The sequence below is a fragment of the Hippocampus zosterae genome, chromosome 5 (genome assembly GCF_025434085.1).
Source record: "Hippocampus zosterae strain Florida chromosome 5, ASM2543408v3, whole genome shotgun sequence".
NCBI classification, from domain to species: domain Eukaryota; kingdom Metazoa; phylum Chordata; class Actinopteri; order Syngnathiformes; family Syngnathidae; genus Hippocampus; species Hippocampus zosterae.
In genome coordinates, this window is record NC_067455.1 from 17,523,351 (window position 1) to 17,545,236 (window position 21,886).

The window sequence follows — 21,886 nt, forward strand, 5'->3', positions numbered from 1 at the left end:
TGTCTGAAGAAATTGAAAACACCATTTGCTTTTAGGGTCGTGGCAGGCCAAATCTGGGCCCTGGGGCTTTACTTTGAAAGGAAGAAATCTGTTGTTACCCACACATTAAAATGCACAATTTTATCTTTTTATTCAAATCAAATACATTGCAGAAAAAAGACATTATCCCACATAGTGACAAAAACATAGAAGTGGTACATATCCACGTTATTCTGCAGCATACGTTTCATATATGTTCAGAGAGACTAGTGAAACACGCACACCCAAAAAATGTGTAAGAGCATTTTTGTAATAAAGGCAAACATTTAATAAGTGATAGGCATTATATGATTGTTATAGTGGCAGACCTTAGACAGAAAGCAGTGGACAGTCAGCTCCCCAAAACTCCTGAATGGGATGCAATCAGGACCATGTTGATTATGATATGCGTTTTTTTCCTCTTGAGATGCTTTTCACAACATAGGCAACATTGAAACTGATTTTCCTGAGAAGTAAAGGCATATAAATACCGTACAAGTCTGAATGACAGACAAATCATACATAACTTCTTATTCAGTACTGTGAATCAGTATGGCTTCTTTGTTGTTATTCAGTCCAGGACATACTGTAAACAAAGAGATCCAGAAGACAATTATGCACCATCGGTCTGGCAGTGGAATAACAGCTGGTGTTTTTGTTGTCTTGAGCATATGATCATTAGCAGCTCTGGTAGGCCAACTGACGCTACAATTCTGTGAAACAAACTTTAAACATTAACTTGGGAGTGTACATTATTGTGAAAGCTTTAAGGTGAGAATACCTTCCTTTTAAATATTTCATTTCTAGCTGAAGAGTCAAAGACTGGCCATTTTATAGCTTTCATCCAGACCTGAGGGAAGAATTGTACTGGAAGGGGCATGTGATAACTGACAAGATGTCCTTTAAAAAATAAAAATAAAAAAACCTCAAGGGTCTAAGCAAAAAGCAGGTTTGGATATTGCAATGGGGGCTCACGCAAAATACACCTCACTGCAGCAGACTGACAGAGGTTTGATTTATGTTTTATAACAAAATGTAATATATCATGTAAAAATGCACAAAACAATTCAGTAATAAAATGCGTAGTATATATTTGTTATTAAAAGAAGTAAATACCAGTATGTCTTATAAAAACTAAAAGCAAAACACATCTGTAGGCGTAATTTCTTTTCGTCTGTTAGTTAAGTTTCGTATGTAGTCAGGTTATTCTTCTCTGCTGTTACTACCTTGAGTCCTTCCTGTCTACATTTCTTTGCATCAAAAAAGAAAGTATCCTTCATGTTAAGCTTAATATCGCTTGACCAGTACACTGGAATATGCACAATTTGATCAAATTACATTGGCCTTCAACAGAGTGCAAATATTGAACATACTGTCGTGACTTGCCTTGAAGCATAACCAAGGACAGCGGTTTCATCGCGCTAAAGAAAGAAATGATTAGCATGAAAAATTGCTGATGTCCGTGCAGTTATCACATGTGCTCTGGATGGCACTGCAGACAAGAGATCATCTCCTGGACCGGTTTCCCCTCAAAACAAATGTGATAGACCGCCGAGAAAAGAGGGAACCTGGGGACAGGACAATGAAGTCACATTCAAAAGCTACGGTAGGTGCCATTATACACTAGTGCATATAATTACATGTTTCCGCTTCAAAATCACTATAGTAAGCACGCCCACCTTTGGAGCTGCAGCTGTCTGATATGGGCCCACAATTCTAATTGTCACAAAAATATCATTGGTCAACAAGTTGCATATTTTTCCAGACTTTTTTTTGTGCTGATTCCAAATTTTTCTCTAGCACATCAGGTTTTCATCATTATCTTTATATATTCCATGTTCCGTTAGACGATGTGGATCGTCGTGAGAATAAGATGAAGAACAGATTCAATCTTGCCCTGACTGTCAAAGGCACTTACTCTCGTGATTCGGTTTGAACCCATCTCCTTGACACAGATGCATGTCTACAAACTCAGTCAAAAAAGGTTGAAATAGAGGTCAATGGGACACTCATGTCTAAAGTACTCTGATGCAAAAATAAATGCTGGATTTGGATTCCTTAGGATTGCCCCTTTCCACAGATACCCTGGCTTTTGAAATCGGACCAGCAGTTGTAGAGAAAAGGCAATTTGAAATTTGGCGGCCAGGGCCATTTTCCACAAAAAAGTGAAAAAAAAATAAATCAATAAAATTGCAATATATTGGAAAAGATTGACCCGATCAAGCTGAAATTTGGCCTTCCTTGCTAGGACATACAGTACGTGTACACAAAATATTCAGCACAATCTGAAAAAGTAGGGTTTCACTCGTTGGTTGAACTGAGGTGGATTGGCCCCGGTTAAGCCCTGCATAATTATTGGCACCCCTGGTTAAGATGTGTTGAAAGCCTTAAAATAATAATGTCATCATTTTTAATTGCAGAAGAATACTCTCATACTGAAAATGGTACCAGACACAGAATTAAGCTCCTCCAACAGCCATCCCAGTTGAATTAAATGTTCTATTTTCCTCATTTTCGTATCTTTTTTTGGTCCTATATTATTTAGAAAAAAAAGGACTTAATTAGAAGTTAAACAACACATCTTAACTCGGGTTGTCAATCATTACAGTGGACAGTGTAGGTTAAACTTCGAGACAAAAAATGAAAATGAAAAAATATCAAAAACGTAATGTGCTAGAAATTTCTTTTTTTTTTTTAATCAGTGGCAAAAATACATTTAGGGATACATAAAGCCATCTCTGATTAAAATTTGCTGTTGACCAGTGTATTCATTCCATATGTGGTTTGGCATCAGCTATTTCTTCGCATAAAGGACCGAGTAACCTTCCTGGCTACTGATAATTAAATGATTGCATTTGCAAGGGACAATTCAATACCGATGGTCGATTGAGAAAAAAAGTTGCACACTAACTTGTCCACCAGGCCCTTCTGCTTGAGTAGGTGGTAGACCTCAGCTGAGGTCGCGGGACCCTGGAGCTTCTGACCATTCAGCATCTCCTTCTCCAGTTCCTCAATGGTCTTGGGAGATGCGGTCGGTGAGGCAGATGCAGATTAAACTTGTCCTTTATCGTTTTCATTTCAAACATCCACCAGATTTATGTTGTCCTACTATACCTTGCCTGTCGTGGCAAAGGCCTCTGCCACCCGCCGATTTCGGCCACCGTAGCAGGTCGTGATAAGGTCAGCGACACCACAGCTCTCGAGGAAGGTCGCTGTGGAAACGGTGTCCTTCTTACAGAAGAGTTTGGCAAAAGCTATCATTTCCATCAGGCCCAGACGAATCACAGCCGCCTTCGTGTTGTCACCGCAACACAGCCCATCGCAGAAACCTGCACCCACTGCCACAATGTTCTGACCCAGACAAGAAGACAAAGGAAGGATCCGATTAGTTTTCAGCACAGTGAGCCCCGTTAATCGCGGGAGATAGGGAGCGGAATGGCCCATAAAAAGCAAAAACCTGTGTAGAATTCATGCCCAATTAAATATATTATGGGTTGGGGTGGGGTGGGGGTTTAGTTTGTTGGAATCATGATCTCCTTTTTCCACTTTGATGATGAGTATGATTCTCTGAATTAACTTGTGCTCATTGTCCAAGTACACTTTGAAATCAAGAAAGAGTTTTCTCTGTAATACTTGATTCATTGAGATTTGGGCTTCCTTTATGTTTTGAGCAGTGTAAAAGATCACTTATCCCAGGTGAGGTATGGGTTGGTTGCTGATGAAAAGATTCTTTGTATACTTTTCTTTGCTTCCAGCAATTTGGCATGTGTATATGAATTCTTTTTTTAAATGGAGAGGCGATGCAATGCGTTGCCCGGTGTCAGACTGGATAGGGTCCAGCTGTAGATAATGCATGGACAAAAGAGTAGGCGGCTTTCACATTTCTCATCTTCCAAACAAAATCAAAAGCATTAGTCAGCTCACGTGAACGCTGAAAAAAAAAAAAAAGACACCCACAGAAATGTGGTGGTGCTGTAGATGTCAATCATTATTTAGCTCTATAACTGAATGAGTGAGAACTTGTATTATTATTGTGTGTACCTTCAAAGCTCCACACAACTCCACAGTATCTGCATCATCCACCACTGTGATCCGGAAGTTGGGAGTTTGCAACAGCTCTTTGAATAGTAGGCCATTCTCCAGAATTTTGCTGCCTGCATATAACGTCAACGTGAACACAAAAGGACATCAACTGCCTCGAAAAGTATGCACATGACAAATTAACAAAGACAGGATAGACTTTTCAAAATTAACAACACAGATGAGGTATTTCAAAGATGTGTTTTCTATCTTTCGAATCGTGGTTTTCCTGAATTAAGGGTCGGCTTTGAAAATCCTAACGCCATCCAGGTTTATAATCTTAGCGGTATGATTTTATATTTCTTAGAATAAACTGTCCATACCATGACTGAATACAGCCCCTTCAATTCTCAGATCTGCTAGAGGACTTTGCATCCTACTTGTGTTTTCCTTCATGATATTTAGTTTGCATATGACATTTAGCAATGACGTATTCTAACTCATACTATACTGCACGGTCAGATCTGATCCTTCTATGACATCAGTATGTAATGCTTTTTCATTCACATATGTTCTGCTTACCGATGGTGGTTTCACAGAACTTCTCAGCTGCCACTTCATTGGCGATGTTGGCGCCCATGAGAACACTGACATCAATGCCCATCTTCTCTCTAATAATGTCAGAGATCAGCTTGAGGCCCTCGGGTCCTTCATCTATCCCCTGAAAGAAAAACATGTGGAAGGGCCAAGCATCTAATTTCTCAAAAATAATGCTTTCAAATGTTCCCAAAAAAGGCGTATTGGACGAACTGAGTGACGTAGTGCAATTTTTCTTGGTGAGAGGGATTTGAAAAAGTTGGTGTATGCAGTGCAATGCAAGCCAACAGCTGTGTTCTAGTGTTGTACCGATACTATAAATCTGACTGCCCCATTAATGAGTCTGTCCACATTCTTTCATTCATCCTAGATACTGTGAAGACTTTCAGTCTTAGTCTTGCATGCGGGCACACACAGACCTTGTTTGGCAAAGTGTTGTCTTGGCTTTCATTTTAGTCCTTAAATGCAATATTGTACCGCGGATAATAGCTCAAAAAAGTCCCTGATCAAAATGTAGGCAGCCTGTCACTTCAGAGAGAAATTATTATATATATATATTTTTTTTTAAGTCAATTTATGTGTGCGTTGAACACAACAAAATCTGATGAATGGCATTTCATAATCTTAATTAGATTCTATATACTGAGTACCGACTGTCCCCTGTTGAGATGTGAGACGCTCACAGGAGAGAGCTGAAAGGGAAGCCGTCCTTCATAAAACAAATGCAAGTTAAGTTAGATGGCAAAGTACACATCCCGACGTAGCTAATTATTTCATGTATACAGGTTGACACACAGTAAGTGCACCTTTGCTGTTATTCCCACGCGCCCCACCTACTATCAAGTAACAGTACCCTACACACGCTCTGGTGCGACCAGATGATATTTTTACCAGCATACACTGAAAAGTTGGCTGTATTTGCTAGCATATTCTTTCCAGTGGCATAAATATTTTTGGGGAACCATGTGTGTACAATTCACAATATTTCTTGCTCTTGATAGTTGAGTTTTATATTGCCACTTTTAAACGAATAACACTGACATACAGTACTTACAAAGTTGCCCTACAAATAACATGGCCAATCAGCCTTGTTCACATCTTGTGTGTGAGCATCAGGATTTGTCCAACAATGTATGAAATTAACACTCACTCTGTGGAATGTGCTGAACTCACACATCTTGCAACACTCCGTGTGTGTGTGTGTGTGTGTGTGTGTGTGTGTGTGTGTGTGTGTGTGTGTGTGTGTGTGTGTGTGTGTGTGTGTGTGTGTGTGTGTGTGTGTGTGTGTGTGTGTGTGTGTGTGTGTGTGTGTGTGTGTGTGTGTGTGTGTGTGTGTGTGTGTGTGTGTGTGTGTGTGTGTGTGTGTGATGGGTGGGGGGTTGTTGATGAGCTGATGTTTGAGCCAAATAGCCACTGTTAGTGCGAGGGCTGGGCCCTTTGTAGTTTAGTATTAAAGTGGAGTTATTGCTCTTACCTTTATTAAAGTGATTCCCCGAGCTTTTGTTGGAACACAGCCGACTAATTCGTCGCACAGTTTCCTGATGAACTGGTGGGGCACCACAAACACCAGAAGGTCTGCTCCCTCAGCAGCATCACGAAGCTGAGGAACAGCCACCTGTCAACACAGAAAAGATACAAGTTACACTGCGATGATTTGATTTGCTGATTTGAAGCTGAAGAATCTTGACATGTATGATCAGTTCAAATGCAAGCAGCACAAGCAAGGAAGGAACTGCACTTTAGCCCAAGCATGAATTTGGATGATTTGGGTAGAAGATGAAGCTGCCTAGGGCAAGACGACAGTGTTCAAGATTGAGAGAGACAAGGTAACTAAAATACTGTCACTGTGTGTGTGAAACACATTAATTTTAAAACAAAAGGATGATCTAAAAGATGATTGTCTTACCACATTATCCGGCAGTTTGTATCCAGGCAGGTACTTGACATTCTCATGCTCGGTGTTGATAATGTCAGTGAGTTTTCGACCGTTTATACTTTCTTCAAACACCCACATCTTCACGGTGGTCGCAAAATGTTGCAATGACCTTGCATTATTTCCAATGATCCTGGCAATGGCTGAACCCCTGGAAATAAAACCCAGGTCGGTTTTTACATTGGTTAAGACGGCACCTCGCTTTAACTTAACTCACTTTTTACTTAGGAAAAGACGGAATGCCCAATAATGCCCATACTTCGCAAAGATTTTGTTTTCTGTAAATTGGCTTTTTGGGGTAGTCTTACAGCACAGCTCTACTAATGCTTTCTTCGTACTCTCTGTAGTAACAACCATCTGCTGAAATATACTTGTGTAGTTACTTAACTGTACGAGAGCCCCTTCCTTTCAGTGTTGTAATGATGATACAGTAATGCAATACAACGCCGTAAACCACCCACTTGCTTCTGCTATAGCCTACATTAGCAACGGGCAAGCTATAGTATGAGGAGTCCACGTACAGAATTTAAGAAACGTAAAACTGAACCACATTGATTCTAACGGGTTGAATCAGTGAAATCATCATCGCTGTCGCGCGATTCTCAGATCTTGTTAAAACTCACCAGTTTCCGGATCCTACAATGCAAACTTTGAGCGGAGACGCCATGGGTGACACGTGTAGAGTTTAGCCGTCTTTTTTTCTTTTCTTTAGCGAAAACGTATTTATTGTAGAAACGCAAAATGAACCTCTAGCGGAGACAACGACAGTTATTCAGCAGCTGCGGCAGTTGGTTGTAGTCCAGAAGCAAGGCAATGGTCACGTGACCGCCACAGCCCGTGCATTGCTGACTGTTGGTGCTAGCAGCAAGACTGCTGACGTTTTAGCTTCTGTACACGAAGCTTCTTTCCACAACTAACGCATTTAAATGCACAATGATAATCACTCACATTGTCGAGTCATTTAATTTAGGTGAGAAGTGAAATATGCAAATGACTTGCGACAACGGTAAAAAAGGAGCTAACAAAGGGACGATGAGTAGTTTGCATGCCTTGTCATCATTGCTCTAGTTTTCAATTAGAAACGAACTATTACAAGAGACTTTATGTAGATTTCGCATCAGAACCATTCCAGCTGCATTTGGTACAAAGTTTGAAGTTGTCCGAAAAACGGACAATCGAAAATATAGCGAGTAAGTAAAGCGACCGTTAATGTGTTATTTTTACTGCGGTTAAATTACTGCACACGTCAGCGTCATCTACTGATGACGCCACCGTAAGATTCACAACATTACATAACAATGGCAGACAGGCAATAACAATGGACATTTTAACAATTTACAATACAACAAATATTCAAAACTTTAGATTGCTTTCAAACACGAAACACGATTCTAAATACAACATTTTGATATTTTTTGTCCTTTGCAAGTTCTTTCCCACCCACCCAGCCTGCGACACCGTAATGCTATTATGAATAATTCATATCCACTGACTGTAGGGGGGAGTATTCCTGGCTTGGGGGAGTGACCAAACCGGGATTTCCAAATCGAAAAAAAAAAACAAAATAACGTCACCACAGATGGAGGGAGGAGGAGGACAGCTCCGCAGTAAATAAGTCCGTATCTCTTCAGTGTCAACACTGTCAGGAAGCAGCAAACCTCTACTTGTAGAATTTGTGTTCTTATCTATCGCATTATCACTGCATCAATTGCTAAAAGCTGAAGTGAATCGCTGAGGAGCAATCTCTTGACACTTCTTGCCTGTCTCTTTACAAACACTTAAACATAGTAACCAACCGTGAACAGACAGAATTGAGCAGCAACAGGAACGGCAGCATGAGCCGGTCCGTGCGCCAAGAGAGCCCCGCCAGATATCCCGAAAAGAGGCAAGAACGGCGAGTTGGACCACCTTCTTCCGAGTCCGGGCATAGTGGTTCAGGTCCGTCGCCGCAACAACAGCATTTGGAGGGAGTCCTGAGGAAATACACTAATCTCCTGCAGGGCTGGCAGAATAGGTGAGTGAAATGCAGTGTAATTAAAATATATGTATATCCTTTTCAAACTTTTAATGCAAATATGCCGTTGATAAATGTTTAACTTGCATGCCAAATTAATTTGTGTAGATATTGAAGTGTAATTTGGAATTCCCTCTCTATTCCTGTAGGTGGCCTTAGAATGTCCACCTGGCGTCAGTGACACGATTCTATTCTATATTTGCGGGTCAGGGAGAATTCAGTTTCAGCAATGTGTGCAATCCTATAATAAGGTATTGTGGCTGTTGCCGTCCATCACTGTTAAGGAATTATTCCGCTAGAAGTAGTAGTAGAACATTGTTGATGAATTTCATCTTGCTATGAGAACCATTGACACTAGTCTCTGTCCTGAACATCTGCTTGTACTTAAACCAAAGAATGTAGTGTGAAGTCTGGATCCTATTTCACTTGGTTGATTAGCAGCCCCCGAGGGTTGCCCTCGGCCCCACCACTTCTGGGGCCCCCTCCACGGGACATGTTTTTGAAGAGCTGGCTCTCATAACCTTTGGTCTCCTCCGGCCACACCGGGTCAGATGACATGTTACTTTCTTCGTTTCGGGATTTGCATGAGAGGCGTACCTCCCCGCCTCTCATTATCATATTGTCTCTATATAATCTCATGAATGTGTTTCTTCGGGGCGGCCTGATGAAATCGGAGACTCACAGGAGCCCGAATCGATTCCACTCTGACATTGGTAGAATAAAATCTTTTCCCAATCAGCCGTGGTCCCTGAAGTGCTCATTCGTCGGGAAACAGCCACCGATCACCGAGTGTTTTTTGAAGACCAGCGAAGCAGCAAAAACCATATACCACAATATGTAATGGGCAGTGTCTAAATGTTATTGATTTCTGTTTAGATTGTCAGGTTAACCAGAGGTGAAATTATAATTGCAAAGAGCTTTATCGCAGCTTCATCTCACACGGCTGCTTGAAAAATTTAATTTTGCCACAGTTTGTTTTTAGCCACAGGTTCTTCTACCCAACCATGAAAACGACCCGTAGCTAAAGCCAAACCGTGACAGGATCTTTACTTTCTGGACCTGGATTTGCCAACGCTGGTCTTCACTTAACCTAAAATGCATGTTTGGAGAATTTGGGATGAAACCAGAGTGTCCTGACGCGCTGTCACAGTGCCCTTCACTACAGTATGGTGTCATGATACAGCAACTGCGTGATAAATCATCCACAATATTGAAGAAAAGATTTCTTCAACTGAAGAAAGGAAAACATACTGTACAAGCCAAATTCTTATTTTAGTATAGAACCACTGGTTTCATTTTGCAGGACATTCCCAAAAGCCTTTCTCCCAATTTCTATCCTTGTATTTGGGATGTAAAGCAAAAACAAGCACTGAGAATGTAATGACTACAATCAGGTACTTTCCTGCCTGATAAAAACACAAAGATAGGGAGGAAGCAGCCCAAGAATTGCCTTGTAGTGTAAATGAAGATGTGCCAGTGAAGGAGCCTGCGGTTCGACAACTCACTTTGATCTTATCTGCACTTGAAACAAGGTTCAGCACCATGAAGGTATTTTGCAAATCTTTAAAGACTTGTGCAAGGGATGCAGCAGAGGAGTAGACAGTGGTGCCATTCGCATAAGTGTTGAGTCATGCGTTTGCCACATTTCGACCAAGATTGTTCACATGGATTGGTAAATAAAAGTGGACCAAGCAGAGAACCCTGTGTCACAATCCCGTGAACAGATACAATGTCAGAACAGAGACCGTCATATCTAATACATTGCGACCGACTGCTAAAATAGTTTTAAAACCAAGCAGTAGCTTCTTCCATAAGCCCAAAGCTATATTTTCTATGTCCATGTTATAAAACATGCTCACCTTGTATCATGTCTTCATGAAACAGTTTCAGTGGAACGAATGATGATATGAATAAAATGATCAAAAATACTGGAGTAGTGTAACATGCTCCTATTTTGTTGTTGTTCATTTCATCGAGGCATTGATTGTCCTTCCGCTGTTTCTGTACAACACATTACATTATCAGTATTTTGTTCCATTACTTCTAAGAAATGCCCTCTTATGGGAGGCAGCACACTAATACTGAATATAATTCCTGCCCGATTCACGTTCACATACATTTTCGATCAAAAATGTAACGAGGAGCTCAATGTTTCCGTCGGTGCTCATGTCATTGTGGATGACTGACACATGCACTCACAGTGTGTCCTATAAATGGTCTTCGCAGCCAACTTTTGTTCATCACCTCCCACCTACTTATGTCATATTTGTAGCCATTGAATTGTTCGTGCATGCTTCCAATAATTCAATTTTAGCTTGTATTGTGAACACCACTGAGAGCAGCTTTGTGGGCGAGTGTCCCAGAAACACTGAATGAGTCATCCAGGAAAGCCCTGCATTTGTTCCTCTCCAACATCTTCTCTCCATCTAGACCCACCTCCACTCCCACCCCTTTCCCAACTGTTACTGCCTTCCTCTCTTTTCTAAACTGTCCAACTGGATCAATAGAACCATCCAAATGTGAGACTGCTGGACTGTGGGAAAGGCTATTGGGTGAAATATTTCATTCAGTTTGTTCTTTCCCCCCCCATTTGAGAATGCTGACTGAGCATTAACACACGAATATATTTGTATTCGCTGCATCTTTTATTCCCAGTGTTGTGGTTGCATTAGGTTGGTTACACAATCACAGTGTTGATACTTCAGTGGCATGGTCTGCTCATTCTACTAAAATGATCTCCAGAATGTTACTTAGATGTCATTTTGCTGACAATTTATAATGTGATTCAACTGAAAGTGAGATTTTCACCATATACACATTTGTTCCTAAAAAAAACCAAACTGTATTTTGATTTTCCTCTGTCGTTTTTTGTGATTCTTTCCCTCCTTGCAGGTATTTTGTTCTTGACCACGAGGTTAGCCGGCTTGACTACTATCGAAATGAACACAACAAAAGCCAGCGGCCTCCAAGAGGTTCCCTGTCTCTACTCGGAGCACGGGTTGTCTCCGCCGGTGACTTTCCTTACATGTTTGTTATTCAGTCGCCGACTGGCGAAGCCTATAAACTTAGAGGTAAGTGTGACATGTAATACTGGATTTACCGACTCAATAAATAAATACATACTTAAATACATTCAAACCTTTTATTTGAGTTACAGATATTGTTGCAACGGTATTGTGCAATGGTCTTGGATCACCATTCACTTTGTGATATTAAAACGCTATAATGACCATATTGGAATGGTACATTTCTTTTCACCTTTATCCAGATCGCCACTAAATTTTAATGGCTTCTGGAGCCTATCCCAGCCGAGTGGTGATAGGCAAGATTACACCCTGGGCTGGTCGCCAGTCAATCACAGGGTGCATATAGCCTGCACAGAAGACAGGGAAACTGAACGGCTACATCGTCAGTGTCAAACGAAACAAAACAGCTACAACAAAACTTGTGGTGGGCAATAACATTCTAAGAAAGGGACCAATCCACTTCAAATAGGATTATTTTGTTCAAAACAATCCAGAATTTTGGGTCAAATTGGCCTAGAAGCATTTTGGTCCATTCTTGACCCAAAGTGGCTTATTTTGGACCCACCTGTTTTTAGAGAACATTTTAGCCCACTACTCAATGTACAGTAAGCAGTTTTAACTGCGGATATAATTTTTTTTTCAAAATTGGGGAACCAAATTTCAGTTGGTCGTTATTTCTGTTCCGACACCAACCTTTTTATTTGGTAACTACATATGGACGATCAAAAAATACATATATACCGGTCGGCCATATTGCAGCAGCTTTTAAACACAGACAGCTGAAAGCCACTTTATTGTTACACCTGCCGGCCTTCATTCCACAAACAAACAACCATTTTTTTAACAGTTCTTGGAAAAAGCTTTGTCAATGATGTAAACATTGCAACAGTAAATCAAGAGCTTAAATCATTTTTGTTTGTTTGATAATTTCCTCAATGAAACCAAAATTTCATTCACATTCAAGCAGGAATTCTTTGTTAGTGTCTTTGATGAATGCAGGTCAGCTGTCATGCACGTTTTTTTTGTTTGTTTGTTTCAGCATCCAATGCAGCGGAACAGGAGTTATGGATGACAAAGCTGCAGCTGTGTTCTCGATGTCACTCTTACAATGGGGCTAAGGTATGCACACGCACACGCACAGTAATTTCAACCATTGGTTGAATTCTGCATTGACCACAAGGCAACAATCTTCAATCAATTCCCTTCTCTTTCTTGCTTCCTTATTGGATTAGCTACCATATTTGTAAGACCGTTTGTTTTATTAAGCCTCTTATAGTTTCTACATCTCCTCCACTCAGGCATGAAGCAGATGTCTGATCTCTAATGGTTTCTGCTCTTTGACACATTTTCACTATCACAGGTGTGTTAAAAGCAATGCAGGCTCGGAATGGTGATGTACAGTTTCACGTGACCGTCTGTCACTAAACGGACAACCAAAATACTTTGACGCTGATGCTTTGTTTTACACCCTCACAAAACGACTGGATGTCCTTTCGTTTTTCATCTCACCACTGAAAGCCTCCCATCTGCTCACTCTTCTCCATACACAGCTGCACCCGGCGGCTGATATATTTGAGCACATCTTCGTGTGGTTCATTTGCTAATGTGCTGTGTGAGCACTACGTGTACTGTGCTTAACTCGATAACCGTGTGGCCGTGTCTTGTAACCAGATGCTTTACTTCACGAGCATTTCGCTCACAAACTCATTTCAACCCTCGCTCCAGCACTCAGCGCTCAGACTCAAGTTTTTTTATGTGTCACATACATACAGCATTTATGATTACAGAGAGTTAAATGTCCCATCACCTATTGTTGAAATACTAAAACAGTAATCCCTTTGATTTCTCCCAGCCAATCAATGAAAAAAGTTCATTATAATAACTTAAATATGTTGGTAATGCTTCTAATAATAATATGGGACATTTATTGATAGAAAATAAAAAATTCACATGATGTACAACAATACATTTCTAGGGCCAATAAAGGATTAAAACCACGATGACCTACATAGATTTCTTTTCATTTTTGTGCTTCTGGACAGTCAGTCATCAATCAGCATCCCAAGATATCACATCTAACACACATCCATAATATGAAATTTACTGTATATAGTAAAGACTATATTTGATTATTCTTATGTATTAATTAATTCATCTTTTAGTGTACAACCATTTTATTCTTTCAAAAGAAAAACTAACATTCAGAAACCACACAACATTGAGCAGATGCTTTCATTTAGTGGATTATTTCTTGGTCTTAGTGAGGAGTGCCTGATAAGGTGTAGAAAGTATTGTATCATACCCTGTCCAGTGCTGCTTGGAAGTTACTTTGGAATCATTTGAACTGCTGCAATATGAAAGTTGGGCCAGGAAGCAGTCATGGGAAATGCCATCAAACAGGTGGTGTGATGGTGGATTCAACCTGGCAAAGGACTATTAATGGCGGAGGCGGGGTGGTATTTGGCAAGGGTAGATCCAGGATGCTGCAACTGCTGCTGAGACTTCTTTCGGTGTCATTGCTGAAATCGATGAAATCGTAGTACAGGGAGAAGTGAAGTTCTACTCTTCAAATCACATGATCACATTTTGATTGGGGTGGCAGCAGGTCATCCGTCAGGATGAAAGCTTTGGAGTCCCACTGCCATGCCAACTCTCCCCACAACCTGTTATTTATCCTTTTATTCCGCATGAGAAACATATCTTTCTACTTGTGTCTCTTTCCTAATGGGCTGCTAATTTCCACCCAATTCTGTTCCGTGCATTTTTAGACTTAGATGGCAGCAGTGTAGCCTGAAGGTGCAGCGGGTTCAAAGGCAGAAAGTCTGGTGCTTTCTCTTCCAGATCTCCAAGGGTGCCATTAAAACTAGCAAAAGATAACTGCTGGTTATTTATTTGAGTTTGTATTTTTTAGCCTCAGTTTTGAATTTTGGCTCGGAAAAGAGGACTTATGATAAACATGTCAAGTCAGGGAAGGAGAAGAAAGGATGGGAGAAAGTAAAGAGGTCTTGCTGAAGTTTAGATAAAGTCTTGATTATCAAGGTGAAGAAGAGACAAGGAGCTGTGGTGTGAAAGAAGAAAGTGAGAAATGAGTCAAGGGGGTTAAACGAGAAAATGATGCGTGAAAGCCGCTGAGAAAAAGTAGAAGGCGTTGAGGGGAACAAAGACAGGATGCAAGATGCTTTCCAAATCGTTAAAAACAACAGACTTATATTTCAAAGTATAAGTAGAAATCTTTTTTTTACACTTTTCTTTCCTCTTTTGGATTACCGGAACATATATCTACATACAGTATATATGTTATTTCTTTATTCACATCCATTACTTTTGTCAGTTTGAAGTTAATTCAGTGACATAATGAGAATCTTTTCTTTAAATTTTGTGCACCTGTTTTTGCAGTGATGACGTGAACCTGTTATTTGTCTGATGAATCCAAGTCTATATTTGGGTACATCAGGACTTTGACTGTGAAAGTGTCTTAACATCTTTCCCTCGCTGTCTGAGGAGTGATGACTCACCCTCCCCTGAGAATGACAAGTGTTGAGTGATGCTGTGTGAGAGCGTGTGACGGTGGTATGAAAAGACTTACTTCGACTTTGCCTCTGTCTTCTCTAACCTACATTTTGTGTTAACTGTAGTTCTTGTCTCTTCAGTATGGGACCTCCCTTGTGTATGAAGCTTTTTCTGTTTGAGCTTCACAGGTCAAATCTGAGTTTGCTTTTTAAAAATGTAATGTAGATTATGTAGAAGTATGTTACTGTATATCACGGAAACTCATTCACTGTGTTTACAGAAGAGATGTGTGTGCTGAACATCGTCACAGTTATATTTAGAAGATCACATTTGGCATGATTGTCGTTGTATTTGAGATCTCAACATGGATCAGGAGTCTTATTTGGAGCCCTTGCGAAGGCTCATGGTAAAATAAAAATAGCAAAACAATCATAGACACAACAATCACAACTATTGTAGACGGAAATAAAGAAAGAAGCACTCCTACTGAAAGGCAGCTTTAAAAATAAAATCACAGGCCTTGAGTGGAGTGTTTTAGTGAGCTGAATGTCACGCACAAGTGCATCTCTAGACAGATGCATGACCATGTAGTGCACTATAAATAGTATTGAATTGATTTCTGAGTTTACCGACAAGAAGGGAGGAGCGTCCGTATCTGTGTTTAGGACCCTGATAAACACAGATCAAGCCCATCGCATCTTGGCAATGTCTTTCTAAAACAAGATATGGAAATTACAATATTTCAGATTGCATCTAAAACTGCTCCACCATTGTGATCAATGCAGTTTAGAGTGTATTTTAATATTTCGCTGGGGGTCACAAACCTTTTTGAAATTGAGAGCTAATTCGAGGATACAGATACAGTCTTGGATACAGATTAGTGCGAAAGGCTAGCAGTTTGATAGAACCTTCTGAAATAACACATTTGCCAAATTACCATCATTCATATTTTGACATTAGTCTACATGTTAATTTTCAACAGATAAATATCAATATGCAACACATTATTTTTAGTACCGGTAATATCAAATTCAAGTCAACTTTGTTGTCAAATGTGCAACATACATCACAGATGAAATGTCTTTCCTCTCAACCACAGGAGACAGAGGAGCCGCTGCGGGTGCCCGCGCCGCCATCAATAGAACAATTAACATAAAATGACAAAATAATACAACACAACATATAAGACACGGACAGTCGTGCAATTTTAACCACTTTTTTCTGCCCGTCTTTACGTTTTCAAATCATCACTTCTCCACCATTCTTAGGAAATCACCATGTCCCGTCACTGGCGAACTATTGTAGAAGAGGCTACCTCTATGATCTTTGGGCTTATCGGGTATCCGCAGGCACCACGTTGGTGACTGTGGAGTAGAGCATTTCAGTCGTAGAGAAAGAGTATTTACACTCTTGTTTCTGATCAATTGTTGTCTTTGCTGTTGAAATCACTTCACAGATGTATATGTGGTTAACAGTCATCACAGTTCATCTCCCATATCATCGTTAAATAAGCTGCTGTCCCAGTTGTTGTACTTGGAAAGCCAATGCCATTCCTAATTACATTCAAGGGTCACAGGAAGTGCTCATTATCTCTCTTCTCACGCGAGTCTTCTTCGCTCTCAATTACATTTGTCTGCCTGGGTTCGTTCGTCATTGTAAGAATGGAAGTATTTCTGATGTTGTATTACCTCTGCCAAGGGCAAAAATCACAAGGGAATGAGGAGCTCTGTTTTGATCACCGTTGGTTTGTCAGTTAGAGGCACAAAATAGAAAACTGGTTTGTGTGAAATCGCCAAGGGGTGGCACACATGCTTAGGAAGAGCATACAGTACCATCTATCCACTCGAAATTATCTTTAGGTGTGACTGTGAATGTGAATGTTTGTTTGTCTGTGTCTGCCCCGCGAATGGTTGGCAACCAGTTCGGGGTGTGCTTTGCCTACAGCCCGAGCTGGGAGAGGCTTCAGCACGTGTGAGGCTAAGCGGAATAGAAAATGAATGGACGTTAAAGAAAAGAACAAGAAATTCATATCAGTGTCGGACAAAACAATTAGCGATAATAGCACCAAACAACTAACTGTATCAAGGCAAAATAATGAACAGTTGACAGTAACATGAAGTTGAGCTGTAGCCTGCGCTGCAAATTTTGAAGGACATATCCTATGTTCAAAAAATTGTACTTCTTTGGACTTTACTCTTGGCATTTGAGAGACATCTGTTTGTAAAAAAAATAAATAAATAAAAAAATCCCACATGTTGGCACTTCTGTTGGGTCATGTTTCAGTGTGCTGGCCTCCCTCTCCACCATTAATTGTCCCAGACTGTAAAAGAAACTGTGAGAGAGTATGAGTAAGTGCCAAATCAATTGACAGTTTGTTTTTACAATTAACGCGCTGTAAGGAAACATGCTGCCCACATTCCTGACCATCCTCGCAAAGGCAGCTGGGTTAGGTGGTCAAACATAGGCCTAATGGATTTAGAGGCCTTCTTCAGGGTCAACCTCATAGAATCAGGTCCCACTGGTTTAAAATATAAAAGTGTCAACCTTCTTCGGCACTTGGTTGTGACCCACTTTAGAGCAAATGACCGCATGGAGGTGAGCAGTGCTTTGATGGTGACCAATGCTTTCCTGTAAACACAGCAGCCCTTTTATGAACAAATCAATGTTTGCAACAACACACTCCATAAGATGGTCGCCATCGGCAACGATTGTAAACTGTCTTATCTGGTCTGTGGATCTGAATGTAGGTGATGACTGAGGCACAAGGGGAAGAGAAGATCCCAGCCAACTCCAATGAATCTCTACCCCCAAGAGCTGGACCCGTCTCCTCTCTGAATGAGGTATTAAAACACGTTCAATACAATTTGACCGCAGCCAAAGCAACCTGCTCACACAGGTGTTCATTTTTTTCAGTTAAAAACTTCCATTATATTGCCCAACAAGAAATGATGATTATTATCAGTTAGATGTCCCAAAAATATAGTAACATACACATTTTTAATTGTTCGTTATGTTCCACTTTTTGTGGAAAGACGAAGAAAAACATTTTCATTACTGCCCTCTCACACTCTGTTCCTTGCTCTTGTTCTAGGACTTACTCTTTTTCAAAGCTACCTCTGCAGCCACGCTGAGCTGCTTGGGAGAGTGCTTCACCTTGCTACACCACAGTATTCGGGCCCACAACCAAAACCAGAACTATCATTCGATGAGTTTGAGTGAAACACCCTGTGCAGAGAGAGTCAAGTCCTGGAATCAGCGCTGCAGCTCTAGCGTGCAGCAGGTGGAACCCGGCAGTCTTAAGTCGAGCAATGAAAGCCCGATTCACTCCGATAGTGACAAGCAAAGTCCCAAACACTGTAGCTACACTCGAAGACAGGAGAAGGACCACAACGACATTCGGAGTCATGCAGGTGAGTCGAGGGATGATGGTGATCAGACTGTGTGTGTTTAGAGAGAATCATGAAAAATATTAGATTTCAAATGCTTTTTAGCAGTGTATCATATGTATAGTATCCAGGTACACTGGACACATGATAACAGATTGTCAGTCTCTCTTTCTCTCAGTCCAATGTCAATGTCACATACCGTATGGCAAAATGTCCACAGACACCTTTCAATATCTTGTCGGCAGTGGTACAAGAATCAAGAATGAAAGGTGTTTTACCTGGAAAGTCCATGTTTATTACTTTATGTTGGGCAATAACAATACACATTAAGACTCAAGTTTCATCGATTTTTATTAAATCAGCATTAGTTTCACATCTCGCAATTAATCATGCTTTACCATACTTATAAAGCAACTCAAACTCCAACAGGCCAACGTCTGTGCGCTTGTTGTGCTTGAAAATGAAAATGATGAAACAGATGTTAAGGAAAGGTAATGGACATGAAAAGTCACTTAAATAAAGAATTAGCCAAAATTGGAACACAATAAACGTTAAAGAAACATAAAATCAAATTAAAAATAGACTGTCCTGAGGGAAATGCAGGTGAAAAATAACTTTACAGTGGAGAAGATACAGGCCTGACTGATGGGCATTGGCCACCAATACTGTGTAGTGTCACTTTCCTAGTGAGCCTAAATATGATAAGTCATATAAAGTCAACAAACGCTTCTTTTCATTCCCTTAAGCTTTAAAATTCCCAGTACACAGATGTAAAAGTGTAATAGTCTTCATGACTGTTTTGGACAGTTGGCTATACTTAGAAACGTTCTACTGACACCTACAGGAAAAACAAAACATTGACTGTACTACACTGGTCAACAGCAACTTTTGAAATGACAATACTGTACATACCATACAATACAAGAAATACAATACAGGTAAATCCTTATTTTATTTATTTTTTATTTTAAATCAGTAATGGCTTTATTTGTCCCTAATTATATTTACGAAGCTGATTTAAAAAAAAAACGGCTTGATGTTTTTTTCATATACAAGTTTTTGAAATATGTTTTTTTTGTTTAACCTGTTGATGAACCTAACCCATAATTCATAAATATTACTGAATATATTACTATTTTACATGTCATCATTTTTAAATTATTGTTATTATTATCATCACTATCATCATCATTCTTCTTCTTATTCATTCATTTTCGATCCGCTTTATCCTCACAAGGGTCCTGTAATTCAAGTACCCAAGCTGATACTAATACTAGCTATTGAGAAGGGATCCGCATGATGAGAGTCTCCGAGCCGCATTGCTGCGTTTTTATCCTCGGCCGTCTTCGGGCAGAAGGCGGGGGACACCCTGAACCGGTTGCCAGCCATTCGCAGGGCACACAACCATCCGCGCTCACACTCACACTTAGGGATAATTTCGAGTGTTCAATCAGCCTGCCATACATGTTTTTGGAATGTGGGAGGAAACCTGGAGAAAACCCACGCTGGCCCGGGGAGAACATCTTATTATTATTATTTTTGTTCTTATTATTATTCATATTATTGTTGTTTTTGTTAATATGTGTTAGAGAAAACTAGAGCAGATTCAACAAACATCAGTACAAAAAAAAAAAAATCAAAAAAAGTTTACTTGTATCTCTCATTATAAAGTTTTGGGAATATTTTTGTTGACCGGTGTTATTTGTATTGTTTTACGTTGTTGTCACACGGTGTAAATAAAGCGTCTCAAGTTTCTGATTTCAGTCCTCTGAGACTGCAATCTGCCAATGAGATCATCACTGTAGATCCTATAAATGAGAGACTGTGAAGTGGGATGTGTGAAAACCTCAAACAATATTCTATGATTCATGTCAGATGAACAAAATCACAGCACCCACTTCACATCTTTACTTTGTTTGTGAGAACACAATATGCCTACCACAATATGATTTGTCACCATTTAAGGTTTTTGGTTTAAAAGAATATTTTGGGTCACATTTGTAAAAAAATTAAGGTTTATGTGTGTTTCTCTGCTCACTGTACAGTGGCAGACACTAAAATGATTTGAAATTGTGGACTAAAGGCAGAACGACATCCTCCTCCTCATCCTACTACTACTACTACTACTACTAATAATAATAAATAAATAATATTAATAACAATAATGTAAATGGGACGCCCGGTGAACAACTGGTTAGTACGTCCGCCTCACAGTGCAGAGTTGCAGGGTTCGAGTCCAGCTCTGGTTCCTGTGTGGAGTTTCCATGTTCTCCCTGTGTTTGCGTGGGTTTTCTCTGGGTACTCCGGTTTCCTCCCACATTCTAAAAACATGCACCATCTGTGAATGGAACACTCTAAATTGTCCCTCGGTGTTGAGCACCACAAGTCAATGGCAACAGCGAAATAAACAGTTTGGCATTGCCAAGGATTTGGAAAATTTTTCACGAGCGCAACTCTCAAATTCAGCTCTGCTGCTCATCTCACCACTGTAGGTTCCTTTCAAATGTGGCACTATTCATCCATCCATCCATCATCTACCGCTTATCCGGGGCCGGGTCGCGGGGGCAACAGCTTTAGCAGGGAAGCCCAGACTTCCCTCTCCCTAGCTACTTCGTCCAGCTCTCCCCGGGGGATCCCGAGTCGTTCCCAGGCAAGCTGGGTGACATAGTCTCTCCTGCGTGTCCTGGGTCTTCCTCGGGGTCTCCTCCCGGTGGGGCATGACCGGAGCACCTCACCGGGGAGGCGCTCAGGAGGCATCCGAATCAGATGCCCAAGCCACCTCATCTGGCTCCTCTCGATATGGAGGAGAAGCGGCTCGACTCTGAGCCCCTCCCGGATGACCGAGCTTCTCACCTTATCTCTAAGGGAGAGCCCGGACTCCCTGCGGAGAAAACTCATTTCGGCCGCTTGTAACCGGGATCTTGTTCTTTCGGTCACGACCCATAGCTCGTGACCATAGATGAGGGTTGGAACGTAGATAGACCGGTAAATTGAGAGCTGCACCAATCCGCCTGTCGATCTCCCGCTCCCTTCTGCACCCACTCGTGAACAAGACCCCAAGATACTTGAACTCATCTACTTGGGGCAAGATCTCCTCCCCGACCCGGAGGGGGCACTCCACCCTTTTTCGACTGAGGACCATGGTTTCAGATTTGGAGGTGCTGATCTTCATCCCAACCGCTTCACACTCGGCTGCGAACCGCACCAGTGAGAGTTGGAGAGCCCTGTTTGAAGGAGCCAACAGCACCACATCATCTGCAAAAAGCAGGGATGCAATACTTAGGCCCCCAAAACGGACCCCCTCAATGCTTCGGTTGCGCCTAGAAATTCTGTCCATAAAGGTTATGAACAGAATCGGTGACAAAGGGCAGCCTTGGCGGAG

At 40.9% G+C, this 21,886-nt stretch overlaps 2 protein-coding genes across 5 annotated transcripts in view; one reads left to right on the top strand and one right to left on the bottom strand.

Moving 5' to 3' along the window:
* Positions 1 to 105: 105 nt before the first annotated feature.
* Positions 106 to 7,387, bottom strand: gpd1l (glycerol-3-phosphate dehydrogenase 1 like). 2 transcript variants are annotated; one of them, XR_007962545.1, is made up of 9 exons: positions 7,192 to 7,387; positions 6,542 to 6,719; positions 6,110 to 6,250; positions 4,621 to 4,759; positions 4,060 to 4,172; positions 3,133 to 3,369; positions 2,930 to 3,036; positions 1,405 to 1,586; positions 106 to 604 (listed from the first exon to the last, which is right to left on the bottom strand). XR_007962545.1 is itself a non-coding variant. In XM_052066593.1 (8 exons), exons 1-8 carry the CDS (start codon positions 7,233 to 7,235, stop codon positions 1,490 to 1,492), a joined length of 1,056 nt encoding a protein of 351 aa, XP_051922553.1. In that variant the 5' UTR covers positions 7,236 to 7,387; the 3' UTR covers positions 106 to 1,489. The 2 variants fall into 2 exon arrangements, 1 of the variants encoding a protein (XP_051922553.1); XM_052066593.1 differs by having other exon boundaries at positions 106 to 1,586.
* A 623-nt stretch (positions 7,388 to 8,010) lies between these two features.
* Positions 8,011 to 21,886, top strand: part of LOC127601373 (oxysterol-binding protein-related protein 10-like) — a 28,843-nt gene continuing 14,967 nt past the window's right edge. For all 3 annotated transcript variants that reach the window (XM_052066559.1, XM_052066561.1, XM_052066560.1), the window contains exons 1-5: positions 8,011 to 8,582; positions 11,475 to 11,653; positions 12,648 to 12,727; positions 17,866 to 17,958; positions 18,210 to 18,528. In XM_052066559.1, the coding sequence (XP_051922519.1) occupies positions 8,404 to 8,582; positions 11,475 to 11,653; positions 12,648 to 12,727; positions 17,866 to 17,958; positions 18,210 to 18,528 (850 nt within the window). In that variant the 5' untranslated portion in view covers positions 8,011 to 8,403. The remainder of the gene's footprint in view (positions 8,583 to 11,474; positions 11,654 to 12,647; positions 12,728 to 17,865; positions 17,959 to 18,209; positions 18,529 to 21,886) is intronic.